The following is a 19,371-nucleotide window of genomic DNA, read 5'->3' as shown; positions in this document are numbered from 1 at the left end:
GGAGGAACCTGATGAGAGCGAGCATATGCGTGCTTTACCTTTCCCTCAAAAGCTATATAGAGAACAACTGGACAAAAAATTTGAGAGATTTTTAGATGTGCTGAAACAGGTTCATGCAAACTTACCATTCACAGAAGTGCTCTCACAAATGCCTGCTTATGCCAAATTCTTGAAGGAGATCCTTACAAAGAAAAGGAAAATCTAGGAGACCTTAGTGGTCAAGCTCACAGAGCATTACAACGAGATATTGCAAAATAAACTCCCACAAAAGTGTGGAGATCCAGAGAGTTTTACTTTACCTTGCTCTATAGGAACGATTCATTTTAATAAATTATTATTGGATTCTGGTGCTTCAATTAATTTAATGCCGCTATCTATTTACAAGAAATTGGAGAAGGAGATTGGAGAGATAAGATCGGCGCCAATATCTTTGCAGCTGGCAGACCAGACAACTTTAATAACTGAGGGGATAGTGGAAGATGTGTTAGTTCGGGTAGATAAGTTCATATTTCATGTAGACTTTATAGTGGTGAATATGGAGGACAAAAAGGAGATCCCCCTCATCCTAGGAAGGCCATTCTTAGCGACGGGTAGAGATATATTAGATATACACGAGAGGAAACTCATGCTTAGAGTGGGTGAGGAGACTGTGACTTTTGAGATAAATATAGCGAAGGGGGCAGAAAAAGAAAAACCAGTTGCTAGTGTTGAGTGAAAAGTGAAGGGCTAGAAAGAGAAGGTTGAACTGAGTGAGAAAGATAAGTGTGGGGTGAAGAAGGCTTAGAAGAAGCTATCTACATGGATGTTCACATTAGTTCGAAGGCGAGGAATGGAGCCCGACTTTGACTCAGACCCCGACTAGAAGTTCAGGGAAGTTTCCTTTACCTCATTCTTTTTAATTGTGTGTCATGGGTACATGCCACAACATAAAGTGTAGGATGGGGAATATGTTGTATGTATGTATGTATATTAGTTTTAGTTTATTTTATTAGTTTTAGTAGAGATAAAAAAAAACAAAAAAAAAACATGAAAAATTGAATTTTTTTGATTTTTCCCGACGATGGATATCATTCGACGGGTTTCTTGAGGGATTAAAGTAGGAAGAAAAATACAAAAAGATTTTATTTTGTAGGTAGTATAATAATTCCCCCTTGGGTTTTCTTTGTGCCACGGTTCCTTTCCAAGAGTTTTGTTTGAACCGGGTGTAGTTAGTTTTTATTGTTGTTAGGAGTAGGAAACCTTGTGCTATGATTTGAATTGAAGACAATGTCTCTTGAGTTTATTATACCTTAAGAATAGTGAGTGCTTTAGTTGTGACGCTTAGGCTCAGTTTTTGACTCTTGTATAAGTACCTTAAATTGTAAAATCTTAACTTTGCTTAACTGCTTTGACTAGAATGTCTTGATGAGTCCGATCCTGAGTGGGTTATGTGCCATGTGTGTGTGAGGTTTTGTGTTATTCTGTGCATTACATTTGATGTCTAGAACTTGCCCTGTGTGTGCAAAGCAAAATAGTAGTTTGTTTCAGTCTTGGAAGTGATATAGGCATTTCTTTGTTGAGCCAGTTATATGCTTTTACCCATCTAATTGTTATGTGTCTTAGTTAACCCATTTGAGTCTATAATCCTGTTTCTTCGGCAACCACATTACAAGCCTTACCCACTTGTTTGAATTGACCATCTATTTGAACCTTTTACCTCTCGTGAGCACTTGAATTTGTTATGAACTTTGTGAAAGTTGAAGTGTGGGGTGGTTAGTTTGGCTTTTGAGTGGAACTAATGAAATAAGGAGAAAGGTGCACTGTATTGAAAAAGTAAGAGCCACGTGAATTGAAAAAGAAAAGGAAAAAATAGTGTATGATTGTGAAAAGTGTTCTTTGATAGTGGTAACTTGATGTAATTGTGCTTAAAGAAGTAGGGAGTTAATGTATATTGATGTGAAGGTGGAGTCATGGTTTGACATAAGTGTGGGGTTTTGAATGGCAAATTGTATGTATTAAAGTGCTTAGGGAGGTGTAGTCACTCTTATATCTAAATATATCCTACCCGTCCTGTAGCCTTCGTTACAACCAATTAAAGTCCTACTTAATCCTTGACTAAATGAGCTCAATTAGTAGAGTAGCACACTACGAGAAAGCCTATGGTACGCCTTTTGTGGCATATGAATGTTGTTTTTGAGAGTGAGTATTTGAGTTCCTATTTGTTCTTAAATTTTATTGTGTGTGGAACTATTCTCCATTGTTGTGTGAGAGCACTTGATTCACTAGGGAAAGGTAATGTCATTGACCTCTGTGTTAGAGTCAGTGAGCGGGTTATAAATAATGCGTGGTGCTTTTGAGTCAAATCTTGAGGCGAGGATGTTACGTTAGAGTGCTTAATCTGTTTTAAATATTCTTGATATGATGAGTTAGGAGAGTTGTTTTAAAAGGTCGTGTCTATATGAAGTGTAGTTTGATTTCTCGAGGACGAGCAATGGTTTAAGTGTGGGGTGTTGATAGTAGGTTGTAATCTTGTGTTTTAGTATCTTATTACACTCTAATTCACTGCACTTTACATGTGTTGAGCTTTAATTGCTAGTGTTATGCACTTATTGTGTCTTTTATGCCTTGTAGGAGTGATTCCGAGGTATGTAGATGTTATGGAACTAATTCGAGCTGTTTGGATCTTTGAATTCTGACTAAAAGCCCAAAGGATTAAGCCAGGATCGTGTTCGGGGGTCGAGAATCACTTCTGGACGTCAAAAATCAAGGAAGAAGCAACAGCTGAAGAAATGCACTAGTGCGACACAATGTGCGACGAAGCAATTTTATTTTATGAATGAATTGACAAAGTTCAGAGGATGGGTTTCTGAGGTCTGATAAGAAAAACATTAATGCTACGCACTGGGCGACACACAATGCGACGCATGAAAAGCAATAAGTTTGCAAGTTTTCCTATTTCGGCTAGGATAGGGTGATTTCGTATAGGCCCGACCCTGCTTGGTATAAATACATGGAAAAACATTATTTTCTTTAATTTTGACATACTATAGACCTAAGGAAGCTAAGGAGGAGTTGGAGGTGAAAAAGCACAAGGATTTCATCATTCCATCCTCACTCAAGACCCGAGTTTGGATCGAATTTATGTTTTTCTATACTTTAATTATATTTGTGATGAATTGCTCCATATCTATGGAGTAGTTCTATTTAGGGTTTGATGGATTTGGTGTATTGATGATTGTTTGTGGATTATAACTCTAGTTTTATGTATTGAAGCATTTTTGGATGATTTAACTGTTGCATCTATATTCACTTGTTCATGTAATTAAGAGAGGCATAACTGGTGACATCTTTGCATTATATTGTTGGTTGAGTTCAGTAATTCTTCTTAGTAATCGAAAGAGGCTAGTTGAATCATTGATTAAACCTAGTTAGGAGGATAACATAGAGATCTTCTTCTAAAGACCATTCCACTACGCATTCTTGCATATCTTCATGTGCTTAAATTGGTTTATCTTGGGAGGTTAAAACTTAATTGACAGAGGAGTTTTTGCTAAATGTTTGAACTAATAATTGAGTGAATTCGAGAGACTCACCTGAACATTAGAAGTGAATTTTCTAGAGTTATATCCCAAGCAATTATCTTGCAACTATCCAATTAAAACCCACTGTTCTCCCACTGATATCTTTGTTTGCTTATTCCTTATTTCGATTGTCATTAGTCAATAGCTTTAGACTCTTAGTTAATTTTAGTTCGAAATCATATAAATCTTAATTGTTGATCATCTTGGATAGCAATCAAGCTAGAAACTGCGGGAATACTGTTTAAATCCAATCCCTATGGATACGATATTATACTATACTATATTTGATTAGCGAGCATAATTTAAGTGTGTGTTCCGAGCTCGTCAAATTTGGTGTCGTTGCCAAGGATTGGCAACCAATAGTGTTTGAAATAGTTTGTAGTGTTAATTCAGGAATATTTCGTTTTATTTTATTTGATTTTTCTCTTTTTACGTTTGGTGTTCTTTTATTGTGCGCAAGTGACAGGTATAGAGTGGTTCATGACTCGAGCTTCTGCGAAGGAAGTGCTACCATACGAGCCAGAAATTGAAAAATAACTGCAACAGCTAAGGAAGGAAAGAAATATCATGGAGATGTTAGAAAAGGTTGGGCAATCCTCAACCAACGAAGATATGGCTTGAAACGGTGAGGATAATGTAGATTTGGATGCGAGAGAAGCAGCCCAACGACGAGAACAAGCTGCACGGGATGCTGAAGAAGCAGCTATTAGAGATGCACAGATTATCTACGAAGAAGAGAGGGGTCGTAGAATGGCTCAAAATCAACCTTTAGGTGCAGACCAGTTCGGAAATATAGCTTCCAGGTCTTGGAGACCACTTGAAGATTATGATAGACCGGTCTACAATCAAGGATTATCAAGTGTGAGACCACTTCCAATTGTAGCTAACAATTTTGAATTGAAGCAAGGGTTGCTTCAAACTCTTCAGAATTGCTGTGTCTTCAGAGGGAAGCCAAACAAAGATCCAAACACACATCTAATGGACTTCGAGGAGATTATGAACACCTTTCAATACAATGGTGTGTCACAAGATGTAGTGTATCTAAGGGCATTCCCCTTTTCTCTTAAAGATGATGCAAAGCAGTGGCTTCGAAGCTTGCCCACGGGTTCGATTAGAACATAGCGGGAGATGACCAGAAATTTTCTTGATAAATATTTCTCCTCAGATAAAATTGTTAAGTTTAGAAGAGAAATCCAGATCTTCTGCCAGAAAGATAGTGAAACTATTTTTGAAGCATGGGAGAGATTTAAGGAGATTGTTAGAAAGTGTCAACATAGTGGAATTGAACTTTGGATGCAACTCTAGGACTTTTGGGATGGATTGACACCGACCTCACGTAGAACATTGAGCAATGTAGATGGAGGCCCATTGATGAAGAAGACTCCAGAGGAGATAATTATAATTCTAGATGAGTTATCTGCAGATGCTAATCAATGGCCCTATGAGAGTGCGGAAAGAAGAAGATCAACTGGTGTTCACCAGGTTGATGCTAACACATCTGTGTAGGTACAGCTTGATACTATGGCCAAAGAGTTAAGGAAGCTGACCTTAGCCTCAATACAAAGTGAGCCTCATGCAGCTTGTGATATATGTGGAAGAGGACACCTTACTCATGAGTGTCAAGCCTCAACTGAGGAAGTTAATGTTGTGGGAAACTACAATTTCAATGCAATGGGTCAGAGGCACCCCTGTTTTTCATGGAGTTCACCTGAAGGTACTGCGAATGCTTGGCAGCAAAATAACTCTAGACCGCAAGGACAAGGAGCTCCAGCATACCAAAATCAACAGAGGCATCAATTTCAGCCGCAACAGCACATTCAGCCTGGTCTAGAGGATCTAATGAAGGCTTTCATTATCAAGACAGGTGAGAGGCTGGACGCTCATGTAGCAACTATCAAAGAATTGGGCAATGGTTTGCGAAACTTGGAGAGACAAGTGGGACAGATTGCAAAAATATTATCTGAGAGGGTTCCAGGCACTCTCCCCGCTGACACTAAAAAGAATCCCAAAAAAATAGTGAATCCTGTAACTCTGAGAAGTGGGCAAGTGTTGAAAGATATCACCCCGATCCAAAAAGAGGTGAGACTTGAAAAAGAAAGTGGGGAGAAACTAAAGAATGATGTTGATAAAAAGAATAAAGGCCCAATAAAAACTGAAGAAGAAAAATGAAGAAAAATCAAGAACGGAGGAACCTGATAAGAGCGAGCATATGCCTGCTTTACCTTTCCCTCTAAAGCTATATAGAGAAAAGCTGGACAAGCAGTTTAAGAGATTTTTGGATGTGCTGAAACAGGTTCATGTAAGCTTACCATTCACAGAAGTGCTCTCACAAATTCCTGGTTATGCCAAATTCTTGAAGGAGATCATTACAAAGAAAAGGAAAATCGAGGAGACCTCAGTGGTCAAACTCACAGAGAATTGCAAGGCGATATTGCAAAATAAACTCCCACAAAAGTGTAGAGATCCATAGAGTTTTACTATACCTTGATCTGTAGGAACGATTCATTTTAATAAATCATTATTGGATTCTGGTGCTTCAATTAATTTAATGCCGCTATCTATTTATAGGAAATTAGAGAAGGAGATTGGAGAGATAAGATCGGCGCCAATATCTTTGCAGCTGGCAGACCAGACAACTTTAATACCTGAGGGGATAGTGGAAGATGTGTTAGTTCGGGTAGATAAGTTCATATTTCCTATAGACTTTATAGTGGTGAATATGGAGGAGAAAAAGGAGATCCCCCTCATCCTAGGAAGACCATTCTTAGCGACAGGTAGAGCTATATTAGATATACATGAGAGGAATCTCATGCTTAGAGTGGGTGAGGAGACTGTGACTTTAGATATGAATATAGTGAAGGGGGCACAAAAAGAAAAACCAGTTGTTAGTGTTGAGTGGAAAGTGAAGGGCTCGCAAGAGAAGGATACAGTGAGTGAGAAAGATAAGTGTGGGGTGTACCCCAAGAAGGTTGAGAAGAAGCTGTCTACATGGATTTGCACATTAGTTCAAAGGCGAGGAATGGAGACCAACTTCGACTCAGCCCCGACTTGAAGTTAAGGGAAGTTTCCTTTACCTTATGCTTTTTAATTATGCTTCATGGGGACATGCCACAACTTAAAGTACGGGGTGGGGGATATGTTGTTTGTATGTATGTATGTATGTATATTAGTTTTAGTTTTTTAATTAGTTTTAGTAGAGATGGAAAACAAATTGAAAAAAACATAAAACTTTGATATTTTTTGATTTTTCCTGACGATGGATATCATTCGACGGGTTTCTTGAGGGGTTAAAGTCGAAAGAAAAAGACAAAACGATTTTTTTTGTAGGTAGTGTAATAATCCCCCCTTGGTTTTCTTTGTGCCGCGGTTCTTTTCCAAGGATTTTGTTTGAACCGGCTGTAGTTAGTTTTTATTTTTGTTCGGAGTAGGAAATCTTGTGTTATGATTTGAATTGAAGACAATGTCTCTTAACTTTATTTTACCTTGAGAATAGTGAGTGCTTTAGTTTTGACGCTTAGGCTCAGTTTTTAACTCTTGTATAAGTACCTTAAATTATATAATCTTAACTTTGCTTAACTACTTTGACTAGAGTGTCTTGATGAGTCCTATCCTAAGTGGGTTATGTGCCATGTGTGTGAGAGGTTTTGTGTTATTCTGTGCATTGCATTTGATGTCTAGAACTTGCCCCGTGTGTTTGCAAAGTGAAATAGTAGTTTTGTTTAGTCTTGGAAGTGATATAGGCATTTCTTTGTTGAGACAGTTATATGCTTTTACCCACCTACTTGTTATGTATCTTAGTTAACCCCTTTGAGCCTGTAATCCTATTTCTTTGGCAATCACATTACAAGCCTTACCCACTTGTTTGAATTGACCATCTATTTGAACCTTTTACCGCTCGTGAGCACTTAAATTTGTTATGAGCTTTGTGAAAGTTGAAGTGTGGGGTGGTTAGTTTGGCTTTTAAGTGGAGCTAATGAAATAAGGATAAAGGTTCACTGTATTGAAAAAGTAAGAGCCACGTGAATTGAAAAGGAAAAGGAAAAAATAGTGTATGATTGTGAAAAATGTTCTTTGATAGAGGTAACTTGATGTAATTGTGCTTAAAGAAGTAGGGAGTTAAGTTATATTGATTTGAAGGTGGAGTCAAGGTTTGACATAAGTGTGGGTTTTTGAATGGCTAATTGTATGTATTAAAGTACTCAGGGAGGTGTAGTCACTCTTATATCTAAATGTATCCTACCCGTCCCGGAGCCTATATTACAACCAATTAAAGTCCTACTTGATCCTTCACTGAATGAGCTCAATTAGTAGAGTAGTACACTACGGGTAAGCCTTGAACATTAGAACTGAATTATATAGAGTTAGATCCCAAACAATTATCTTGCACCTATCCTATCAAAACCCTATATTCTCCCACTGATATCTTTCTTTGCTTATTCCGTATTTCGATTGTCATTAGTCAATAGATTTAGAATCTTAGTTAATTTTAGTTAAAAATCATATAAATCTCAATTGTTGATCATCTTGGATAGAATCAAGCTAGAAACTACGAGAATACTATTTAAATCCAATCCCTGTGGATACGATATTATACTATACTATATTTGATTAGCGAGCATAATTTAAGTGTGTGTTCCGAGCTCGTCAGAGGTTCTTAGATGTTTTTTTCTCTATTTTAGAAGTTTATAATTTGAAGGTTTGGAGAGTTCATATGTTTGATCGGGAATTTACTATTTGATCGGGAGTTCATTACTTAGGGTTTTAAAGCTCGGCTAGAGGCAATTGTTGGGGAGATTTTCATCACTACTTTGTGGATAAGCAATTCTCACTTGGATTTATACACTTTAATCATGGATTTATACATTTTAATCATGAGATTTTGGAGAAAAAAATGGGGTTTTAGCTTACAACTTAAGAGAATGAATTTTGGGGATTTGAAGGTCGATTTAGACTTGGATTTCAAATCTAATCACATATTTGAACTTGTAGGGTTATGGATAGTTGGGATCTACTCCTTGACTTGGGGTTTGACCATATAGGTCCGGGTTGACTTTTGTTGACTTTGGAAAATTGAATAAATATTGAAGCTTTATTGTATGGAATTGATTCCTAGGGCTTTGTTTGACGTTATTGTCACGCCCCGACCTCAGGGAGCGCGACCGGCACTCAACCGGGATAACCCTGCTGAGCAAGCCTGCTAGATTTCCTTCTATCCAAACACACCCATGAATAATGAAAAGATGTATTTTCATTAATTAGACAATACGGAGATCATGTAGATAACACTAATCCATTACTCTTTTCTACTTCATTTATAAGTCCCAAAAATATTACATTACACATCCATAGTTTAGAAGTGGAACATGTGATACAATTACAACAACATGAGTTTGACCTTCCCAATACCAACGTGCAACCCACACCATATCTACGGAGCCTCTAACTGGTACAAAAGAGTACTAGGATAGTACTGGCAACAAGGCCCCAGCTATACCTTAAAACACAATACATGCAACCCAAAAGATACATGACCCCGATATGAAGTGAGGCTCACCAAGTCAGCTGAGAGGAGGATGTACTGCTATCACTGATCGATATCGCCTGCTATGGAACCACCTGCATCCATTAAAAGATGCAGCGCCCCCGGCAAAAGGGACGTGAGTACATGTGGAATAGTACTCATATGTAAGGCAGACAGAACAACATATGGAAATACAGTAACTCAAATAAAAGGCAAAATACATTTCGTCAAGAAACTACATAGTGACCTATAGCGTCACATGTCAAGTCTTATTATACTTACATCATTCTGAACTTCTTTTAGGGTCATGCGTGCCCTATGAACTATGCGTGGGATACAAAATATAATGTAAAAGTACCAACATGTACAAATAAGGGCAATGGAAGTGGCACCTATTGTTTGTGTTGCCTATGCATCTCACTAGACCGTCCGTAGAGTTCACATATGATATTATAAACCTATGCGTTTCATAGACCATCCATAGGGTTCACATATTATATTATACACCTATGTATTTCATAGACCGTCCATAGGGTTTCACATATTATATTATACACCTATGCGTTTCATAGACCGTCCATAGGGTTTCATTCATATTACACACCTATGTGTTTCATAGACCGTCCATAGGATTACATATACAATACACCTATGTGTTTCATAGACCGTCCATAGGGTTCATAACACATCATTATGCACATAACCATATATAAACTCAAGCGACATGACTAACGCTACTTTTAAGGTCGTAAGTTCCCGCATCATTGGAACACTTCATGTTCATGCTCATCAAGGAGAAACATAGCTCATTACATTAACACATGCATGGAAAATCACTAAGTAGGCTTCAATGGTACATAGACCTAATTTCTTTTCTTAAGGTTCATTATCATTTAGCATAGGACGTCTCTTTTCCACCTCATTATATACCTCTTTGTCATCTTAAGGTCACTAGCTAAGTTCATGATTCTCGGTGACTTAACATTGGAGTCATTTACATTCATTATTTCCGAAGCATACAACTATATTTGAAACCGTTGGAACATACAATGCCTCATGATTCTCATTTTGGCAAACGGCCACAGTTTATGTTCATACTATCACTTACTTGTACTATCCACGGGTGATCAAAGGACATCAATGAAATTATTATATAAAGGAGTTAAAGCTCATCTCATAATGTTCACACATTCTTTCATTTCATTGGCACTGTTGGCCACAAATGTAATTCTCATTCTTGGCACGATGGACACATTTCTACATCTCACACTCGCTTCTTTCACTTTCAAACGTCATCATGGATAATCAAAATCAAAGCATTTCTATTCAAGACTTTAAGTCCACATGTGAGCAAATACGAATGTTAAGCACATTGAGATTTCTTACATAATTTGGCATAATAGCTTTCATTTGGGCCACGACTTGAAGTTATAACAATTAGATACGCAACCCATGCTTCGAGCACATTTTCAAATAGCACATAACATAATAGGAACATTTGGAATACATATTGAGTATATATCTTTTGGACACAAGGCTTATTCGGAATAATTCAATTTATAATAAGCATCACGGGACTTACAAGAACATCGCGGGAATTCAATACTAAGGGAGAAGTTTAGCCAACATACCTCGCTTTGAGCTTTATTAAATTACTATAATATTCTAGAAATCTCAGCAACTTCAATCTATTTAGAAACATAACAAAATTGAACCATAATTAGGAAGATGTTCATGTTCCAGCTCATCTGAGCATTTTATCAAACACTATGTGTGCAAATTAGTTACAAGGTCCTTTTACAAGATTTCCTTCACCCCACAACCAACTCAACAACAAGAGTTCACCCATACTAGTTCAATGATATTTCCACAACCCTTGATAGTACATGCATAGATAAATAACACTCCCACACCCAAGATGCATACTTTCCATTAACTATCTTCCACGCCAAATTCAAAATTAAAAACTAGGGTATGGAACCGTACCTCTTATAAGAAGTCCTTGTGAGTTGTCCTTGTGAAATCTTCAAGCCCTGAGCAAGAATTGATGAACAAAATGGCCAGGTCTTCTCTTTCTCTCTCTAAGATACTCTCAATCTCTCAGAAAATATCAGATGAAACTCTTAAAAGATGACCCCCAAAGCCTTTTTATAAAAATGGGATCGGGTAATATTTCCAAAACTTAAACTTGTCGAAACTAGGTTTGCTGTCGCAGAACATTCCCCACAATCGATATGCGGCCCTCAAAATGGGCCGCGAAAATGATGCCCAAAAATTGGACTTGTCTGAACCAGTATGCGATAGTTCTGCGGTTTGCAGACCTGTTCTGCGACCGCAGACTGTACTACAGAATCATCTTCCAGATTTCCTCATGACAAGTCTGCGACTGAAATGCGGTCCGCGAAGCAACTATGCGATCGCATAATGGATCGCAGAACAACCTTCAAAATTCAACATCTTTTTTCTCAACTATGCGATGGATATGCGTCCCACAAACCTGTTCTGCAGTTGCAAACTTGACCGCATAATTGCCTTCTCTTACCAAAAATTTCCATCAACCCTTGACATACTGTACTACCCAAAAAGTCTGTACCGCGGCTACAATCCTCAAACACGTAAGCCTACCTCAGCACCACAAAACCTTAAATTCCTTTACAGTATTTTACTGGGCATTACATTTTCCCCCACTTAGGATCATTCGTCCTCGAATGAGGAGTAGAGTCTTCCAGAACACTCAACATAATTCATTTCTCCATTCACACCTCGTGAGCCCCAATTTGACCAACTCCCAAATTTGTTTCATAAATTTTGGCAGAGTCTCCCCTGTAATTGGGCCTATCCACCTGCTAGAGAATCCCAGAAATCGATCCTAACAAAAATAGATAGCACCACATTGTACCACAGACATGAAAACAACACCAACCGTGACATACTTTGCATTATATTAACAATTGGAGCATTTGCATAAACTGTACAAGTTTGGACGTCACTCATAGAAAGTAAACTCCTAACATTCTTTTAACACAACAATTCTGTGATGATCTTGACTTTCTTCATAAATTAGTGAACGTGTTCTGGCCCCTATCAACTCTGCCACACCAACTTTGGACCATCCATGGGCAAGTTTCATCTCCCGCCACATGACACACCATACAGTGGAACAACAACGAAGGGGCTAAGGCCTTTCACAAAACGACGCACTCTAGCCTCCATAGTGGGCAACATGTAAATAACATACTTGGACAGCCGCGCGAACCTCATTTGGTACTCCCACACACTCAGGCTACCTTAGCTCAAGCTCTCAAACTTAGCGGCACGGTCTGCCTTAGTCTCGGCAGGCAAGAAATGATCAATGAAAGCATCGATAAACTCGCTCCACCTCGCCGGAGGACTTCCTTCCTCACGGGACTCCTCCCGTAGCTCAATCCAAGAATCTGTCACCTCTTTCAGGCGGTAGGAGGCCAACTCCACTCCCTCCGTCTCAGTGGCATGCATAAATCGGAGAGTCTTGTGCATCTCATCAATGAAGTCCTGGGGGTCCTCATCTGAGTTAGTACCCGTGAACACCGGAGGATCTAACTGAAGAAACCTGTTCACTCTGTAACCCCTTGCAGACTAGAAGAAGTAGTTGCAACATTCGATCTCTGGGCCTGGGAAGCCACTATCTGAGCCAACATTTGTATGGCTCCCCTAAGGTCCCCATCAGAAACACTGGCCCGGGAAATTGAGGCTGGAGGTGAAATTGGGATATCAGTTGGAGGAATGGTTGCACCCTTAGTAGGTGCAGGAACTGGTGTGGTCTGATCAGGTGTAGTGGAATCAGGTAGTGTAGTAGTCGGGGGAATGTTCTCACCCATCGGGTGCTCATCGCATAATAAAATATAGAATCAACTGCCACTCCTGGGGTGACATTGGCTCCTTGGCCAGTTCTTGCTTTCTTCCTAGGCACCATGTATTGAAAGTTAGAGCAAAGTACGAGTTAAAGGAAGAACAGTCTTACAATCAGCTTTATCGCACAATGGAGAACATCAAAGAAGGGTATTATTCCTAAATGCCCAAGTAGCCTCCAAATTATAGATGTGGTCGACAACACACTGATAAGAAGGACTCTACTAGACACGGCTCCGAGACATCCTAGGACACTTTAAAACCTTAGGCTATAATACCAAGTTTGTCACGCCCCGACCTGGGGGAGCGCTACCGGTGCTCAACCGGGATAACCATGTCGAGCAAGCCTGTTAGATTTTCTTCTACCCAAACTCACCCATGAATAACGAAAAGATGTATTTTTATTAATTAGATAATACGGAGATCATGTAGACAACATCAATCCATTACTATTAGCTACTTCATTTATAAGTCCCCAAAATGTTACATTACACATCCATAGTTTAGAAGTGGTACATGTGATACAATTACAACATCATGAGTTTGACCTTCCCAATACCAACATGAACCCCACACCATATCCAAAGAGCCTCTAACTGGTACAAAAGACTACTAGGATAGTGCCGGCAACAAAGCCCCGACTATACCTTAAAACACAATACATGAGAAACAAAAGATACATGACCCCGATATAAAGTGGGGCTCACCAGTCAGCTGAGAGGAGGATGTACTGCTATCACTGATCGATGTCGCCTGCTATGGAACCACCTGCATCCATTAAACGATACAGCACCCCCGACAAAGGTACGTGAGTACATGTGGAATAGTACTCGTATGTAAGGCACACAAAACAACAATTGGAAATACGGTAACTCAAATAAAAGGCAAAATAAATTTCGTCAAGAAAATACGAAGTGACCCAAAGCATCACATGTCAAGTCTTTTAGGGTCAATCGTGCCCTATGAACTACGCGTGGGATACAAAATATAATGTAAAAGTACCAACATGTACAAACAAGGGCAATGGAAGTGGCACCTATTGTTCGTGTTGCCTATGCGTCTCACCAGACTGTCCATAGGGTTCACATATGATATTATACACCTATGCATTTCATAGACAGTCCATAGGGTTCACATATTACATTATACACCTATGCGTTTCATAGACCATCCATAGGGTTTCATATATTATATTATACACCTATGCATTTCATAGACCGTCCATAGGGTTTCATTCATATTACACACCTATGCGTTTTATAGACCGTCCATAGGATTCCATACACAGTACACTTATGCGTTTCATAGACCGTCCATAGGATCACATATAAAATACACCTATGTATTTCATAGATCGTCCATAGGGTTCATAACACATCTTTATGCACATAACCATATATAAACTCAAGCAAAATGACTAACGCTACTTTTAAGTTCGTAAGTTCCCGAATCATTGGAACACTTCATGTTCATGCTCATCACGGAGAAATATAGCTCATTACATTAACACATGCATGGAAAATTACTAAGTAGATTTCAATGGTACATAGACCCAATTTCTTTTCTTAAGGTTCATCATCATTTAGGATAGGACGTCTCTTTTCCACATTATTATATACCTCTTTGTCATCTTAAGGTTACTAGCTAAGTTCACGATTCTCGGTGACTTAACATCGAAGTCATTTACATTCATTATTTTCGAAGCATATAACTATAGTTGAAACCGTTGGAACATACAATGCCTCATGATTCTCATTTTGGCAAACGGCCACAGTTTATGTTCATACTATCACTTACTTGTACTAGCCACGGGTGATCAAAGGACATCAATTACATTATTATATAAAGAAGTTAAAACTCATCTCATAATGTTCACACATTCTTGCATTTCATTGGCACTATTGGCCACAAATGTAATTCTCATTCTTGGCACGATGGCCACATTTCTGCATCTCACACTCACTTCTTTCACTTTCAAACATCATCATGAATCATCAACATGAAAGCATTTCTAATCAAGACTTTAAGTCCACATGTGAGAAAAGACGAATGTTAAGCACATTGAGATATCTTACACAATTTGACATAATAGCTTTCATTTGGGCCACGACTTGAAGTTATAACAATTAGATACACAAACCATACTTCGAGCACATTTTCAAAAGCACATAACATAATAGGAACATTTGGAATACATATTTAGTATATATTTGTTGGACACAAGGCTTATTCGGAATAATTAAATTTATAATAAGCATCACGGGACTTACAAGAACATCGTGGGAATTCATTGCTAAGAGAGAAGTTTAGCCAACATACCTCGCTTTGAGCTTTATTAAATTACTACAATATTCCAGAAATCTCAGCAACTTCAATCTATTTAGAAACATAACAAAATTGAACCATAATTAGGAAGAAGTTCATGGTCCAAATCATTTGAGCATTTTATCAAACACTATGTGTGCAAATTAGTTACAAGGTCCTTCTACAAGATTTCCTTCACCCCACAACCAATTCAACAGCAAGAGTTCACCCATATTAGTTCAATGATCTTTTCACAACCCTTGATAGTACATGCATACATAAATAACACTTCCACACCCAAACATACATATGCCGACTTAGCTGAACTCATTTTTCTGTAACTATCTTGGGCCAACATGGACACAACTCGTAATGTATAACTATAAGTGGGCAAACACTGTATCAGCAAATCATCGTAATCAAAACATGAATACAAACATGCCGTCAAGGCTTCTGACATAATGTACATAGTGAACCCGTATCTTCAAAGCCTCTAAGAGTATCTGACATCGTAACATGGCTGGGACATGGCCCTAGCTTACCTATAAGTTAGTATCAAAACTCTAACATGATGACTTGTAGATACGACTGCACTCCGAATGAAGTGGAGTCTTACTGATCCTTCGCTGAATGCTAACCTCGTCTACTATGAGAGCTCGTCAAGTTGATTGGCTACACCGACAGACATGAATGCAGCATCCATAATAAAAAAGACGTTAGTACGAATAGTGTACCGAGTATGTAAGGCAAAAGTGAAACATAACAATAAGCCAACATTAATGAGAGAGATATAAGAATCAACCTGAACCTCTGAAGTTCTAGTGAGGGTGTCATGCCCCAAAGTCAGGGAGCGCGACCGGCGCTCAACCGAGTGAACCTGGCCGAGCAAGCCTATTAGATTTCTTTCTACCCAAACTCATCCATGAATAAGGATAATACATTTTTTTGTTAATTAGACAATAAGGTGATCATGTCTACAATACCAATTCATTACCATTAGTTACTCCATTAAAAGTCTCAAAACACACACACACACTCAACTTCATGATTCAAAGTGGAACAAATGATTTAATCACAACACAACTTGTTTAACATTCCCAACACCCATACACCACCCACACCAGCCTCTAAAAATACCAAAGAGTACAATGATAGTGCCGGCAATAAGGCTCCAGCTACACCTCAAAACATGATAACACCTACGAAACAAAAGATGCACAACCCCAGAATGATATGGGGCTCACAAGTCAGCTGGGAAGAATGAGCACTACTATCACTGGTCAGTATACTCCGCTGTAGAACCACCTCCATCCATTAAAGATGCAGCACCCCCGGAAAAAGGGACGTTAGTACATGTTGAATAGTACAAGTATGAAAACCAAACACCAATTTAAGAACTCAAAAATAAAATATGAATATGATGAACCAGGGCGACAATAGAATAGCATAGATAGTCGTTTAAACCAAAGCAAGCTTATCAAGAGCCGTCATTAACATTTATAAAATTTAAGATGAGATCCTCTGTAACCATTTCCACACAAAGCGTCCTCGCCGCCTCATCCCAATGTATGCAGGTGGAGGTGTAAGAACAATACCAAATCTCTACTCAAGCAGCCTTGCCGCCTCACCCAATGTATGAGGGTGGAGGTATAACCATAGTACCAAAAATCTATACAAAGCGGCCATGCCGCCTCACCCCAATATATGCGAGTGGAAATGCATCAACGATACCAATACCTACACAAAGCGGCCATGCCGCCTCACCCCAATATATATATGTGGGTGGTGGAGTAACAACAATACCAAAATCATACACAAAGCGGCATTGCCGCCTCACCCCAATATATGCGGGTGGAGGTGTAATCCCAATCATGATCTCTACACAATTTGGCATAATAATTTTCCCCATAAATCACAACTTGGAATCATAACATGTAGATACACAATCCATAGTTTGGAACATATCCTTAATTTGTAATACAATATGATAGAGAATTTGAAACACGAATGGAACATACATCTTTGTCACCAAACTTATTCGGGATATTCGATTTGTAATAAATATCTTGGAACTTACAAGGATATTGGGGTTCCAATTCTTAAAGAAGACTTTAGCCAACATACCTCAATTGAGCTTCCTTAAACTCTAAAATGTTCCAGAATTCTTAGCAACTTCAATCTATTTTAGAAATATAACAAGTTGAACAAAAATTAGGAAGATGATCATGGTTCTAGCTCATTTGAGCATTTTATCAAATACTAGGTGCGCATTAAGGTTTCAAGGTCCTTTTATGGAGGATTCCATCATCCCACAACTCACTCTTTACCAGTTTTAGCTCACAATCTTCCTACACCCTTTGATAACACAAGCATGCAAAATAAACAACTCCCATACCCAAGAATTGTCTTGCTAATTACCCATTCTTAGATAAATTTCGAAATTAAGGGCTAGGTGTAGAATCTTACCTCTAGGATAAAGACCTAGTGAGTTTTCCTTGTTAATATTCAAAGATTTGAGCAAGAATTGAAGGACAATTTGTTGAAGATCACTCTCCCACTCTAGGGAACCCTCTCACCGTCAAAATATCAAATTTTAGCTCAAAAATGGTACAAATTGTCTATTTAACGAAGTAGGGTCGGGTTATAAAAACCTAAAAATGAAGCTCTGGAATAGGGTATGCAGTCACATATGAGACCGCATAATGGATATGCAGTCCGTATATCAGCAGTACAATTTGGTGCCCAAAACTGGGGAAAATTCTGCCGAGGTTTGCGGTCACTATGCGGCCTGCAGACCTGTTCTGCAGTCACATAATGAACCGCAGAACAGTTTTGCGGTTCATCATGCGACCGCAAAATGGCATTCAAACCTGCCCATTCCTGCCTCACTCTGCGGCCATTATGCTGCCCGCGGAGTGATTCTGCGATCGCATAATGGACCGCAGAAACGCATTTCTCTGCCAAAAATCTTTCCTTTACTCCTCAATGCATTTTTCAACCCAAAAAGTTTGACACGCAATTCGCAAGCTCGCTGCGAAGAATTTCTACAATCCTCAAACACATAAGCCTAGTCCGGCACCACGAAACCTTACTTTCCTTTTCAAAATATTACGGGGCTTTACATTCTCCCCCACTTAGTAACTTTCGTCCTCGAATGAGTGTCAAATTCCGTCATTAGCATTCATTGTAACTCAATTGTTAATTTACACACACCAGTAGTGTGAATTAATTCTTATATTGCATCATGCTAACTTCCTAAATTTCCAAAACTTTCGCTAGAGTCTCCCCTATAACTGGGCCTATCCACCTGTCAGTGAATCCCAGAAACCAATCCTAACAACATATACCTAACCGATGATGCAATATAACATAAGAACAACACCAATCGTGGGCTCATAAGCAATGTATTGCCAGAAAAGGAACACCCTTAACATCAACTGTACAATGATACATAATTCATAGAAAGTAACTCTTAAAATTTTCATAGATCACAACTTTATAAATACATGGCTATTCAAACAAATAAGGATACTTTTTCTTCATTTCTTCCTCGGCCTCCCAAGTAGCCTCTTCAACCTGTTGGTTTTGCCATAGCACTTTAACGGAGGCAATTTCTTTATTTCTCAACTTTCGGACTTGCCGATCAATAATAGAAACTGAACATACGTCAATTCCTCATTAACCTCAATAGTCTCAACCGGAACAATGAATGTCGGGTCTCCAACTACTTTCTTCAATATAGACACATGAAACACCGGTGCACTAATGACATTTCAGGCGGTAGCTCAAGTTTGTATGCTACCTCACCGATCCTTTGAATGATTCTGTACCGTGGACTCAATTTCCCTTTATTACCAATTCGCATTACACCTTTCATGGGGGAACCTTTCAAGAATACCCAATCATCTTCTTTGAACTCCAAATCCCTATGATGTACATCCAAATAGGACTTCTGATGACTCTAAGCAGTCTTCAACTGCTCCTTAATGATCTTAACTTTTTCCATAGCCTGATGCACGAGGTCTGGCCCTATCAACTCTGCTTCCCCAATCTCGAACCACCCAATGGGAGATCTACATCTCTTTTCATATAAAGCCT

At 38.8% G+C, this 19,371-nt stretch overlaps 1 protein-coding gene and 1 non-coding gene across 2 annotated transcripts; one reads left to right on the top strand and one right to left on the bottom strand.

Annotated features, from left to right (window-relative positions):
* The first annotated feature begins 364 nt into the window (after positions 1 to 364).
* Positions 365 to 715, top strand: LOC138892303 (uncharacterized). The gene has a single exon (XM_070176010.1). It carries the CDS (start codon positions 365 to 367, stop codon positions 713 to 715), a length of 351 nt encoding a protein of 116 aa, XP_070032111.1.
* A 4,021-nt stretch (positions 716 to 4,736) lies between these two features.
* On the bottom strand, positions 4,737 to 4,843 carry LOC117277368 (small nucleolar RNA R71). The gene has a single exon (XR_004507638.1). It is a non-coding gene; the product is annotated as a small nucleolar RNA R71 (small nucleolar RNA).
* Between the last annotated feature and the right edge of the window lie 14,528 nt (positions 4,844 to 19,371).

The sequence above is a fragment of the Nicotiana tomentosiformis genome, chromosome 5, assembly GCF_000390325.3.
Source record: "Nicotiana tomentosiformis chromosome 5, ASM39032v3, whole genome shotgun sequence".
In the NCBI taxonomy this organism is placed as follows: Eukaryota; Viridiplantae; Streptophyta; class Magnoliopsida; order Solanales; family Solanaceae; genus Nicotiana; species Nicotiana tomentosiformis.
The sequence above is the reverse complement of the archived record's forward strand: the minus strand, read 5'-3'. Positions and strand labels throughout refer to the sequence as shown.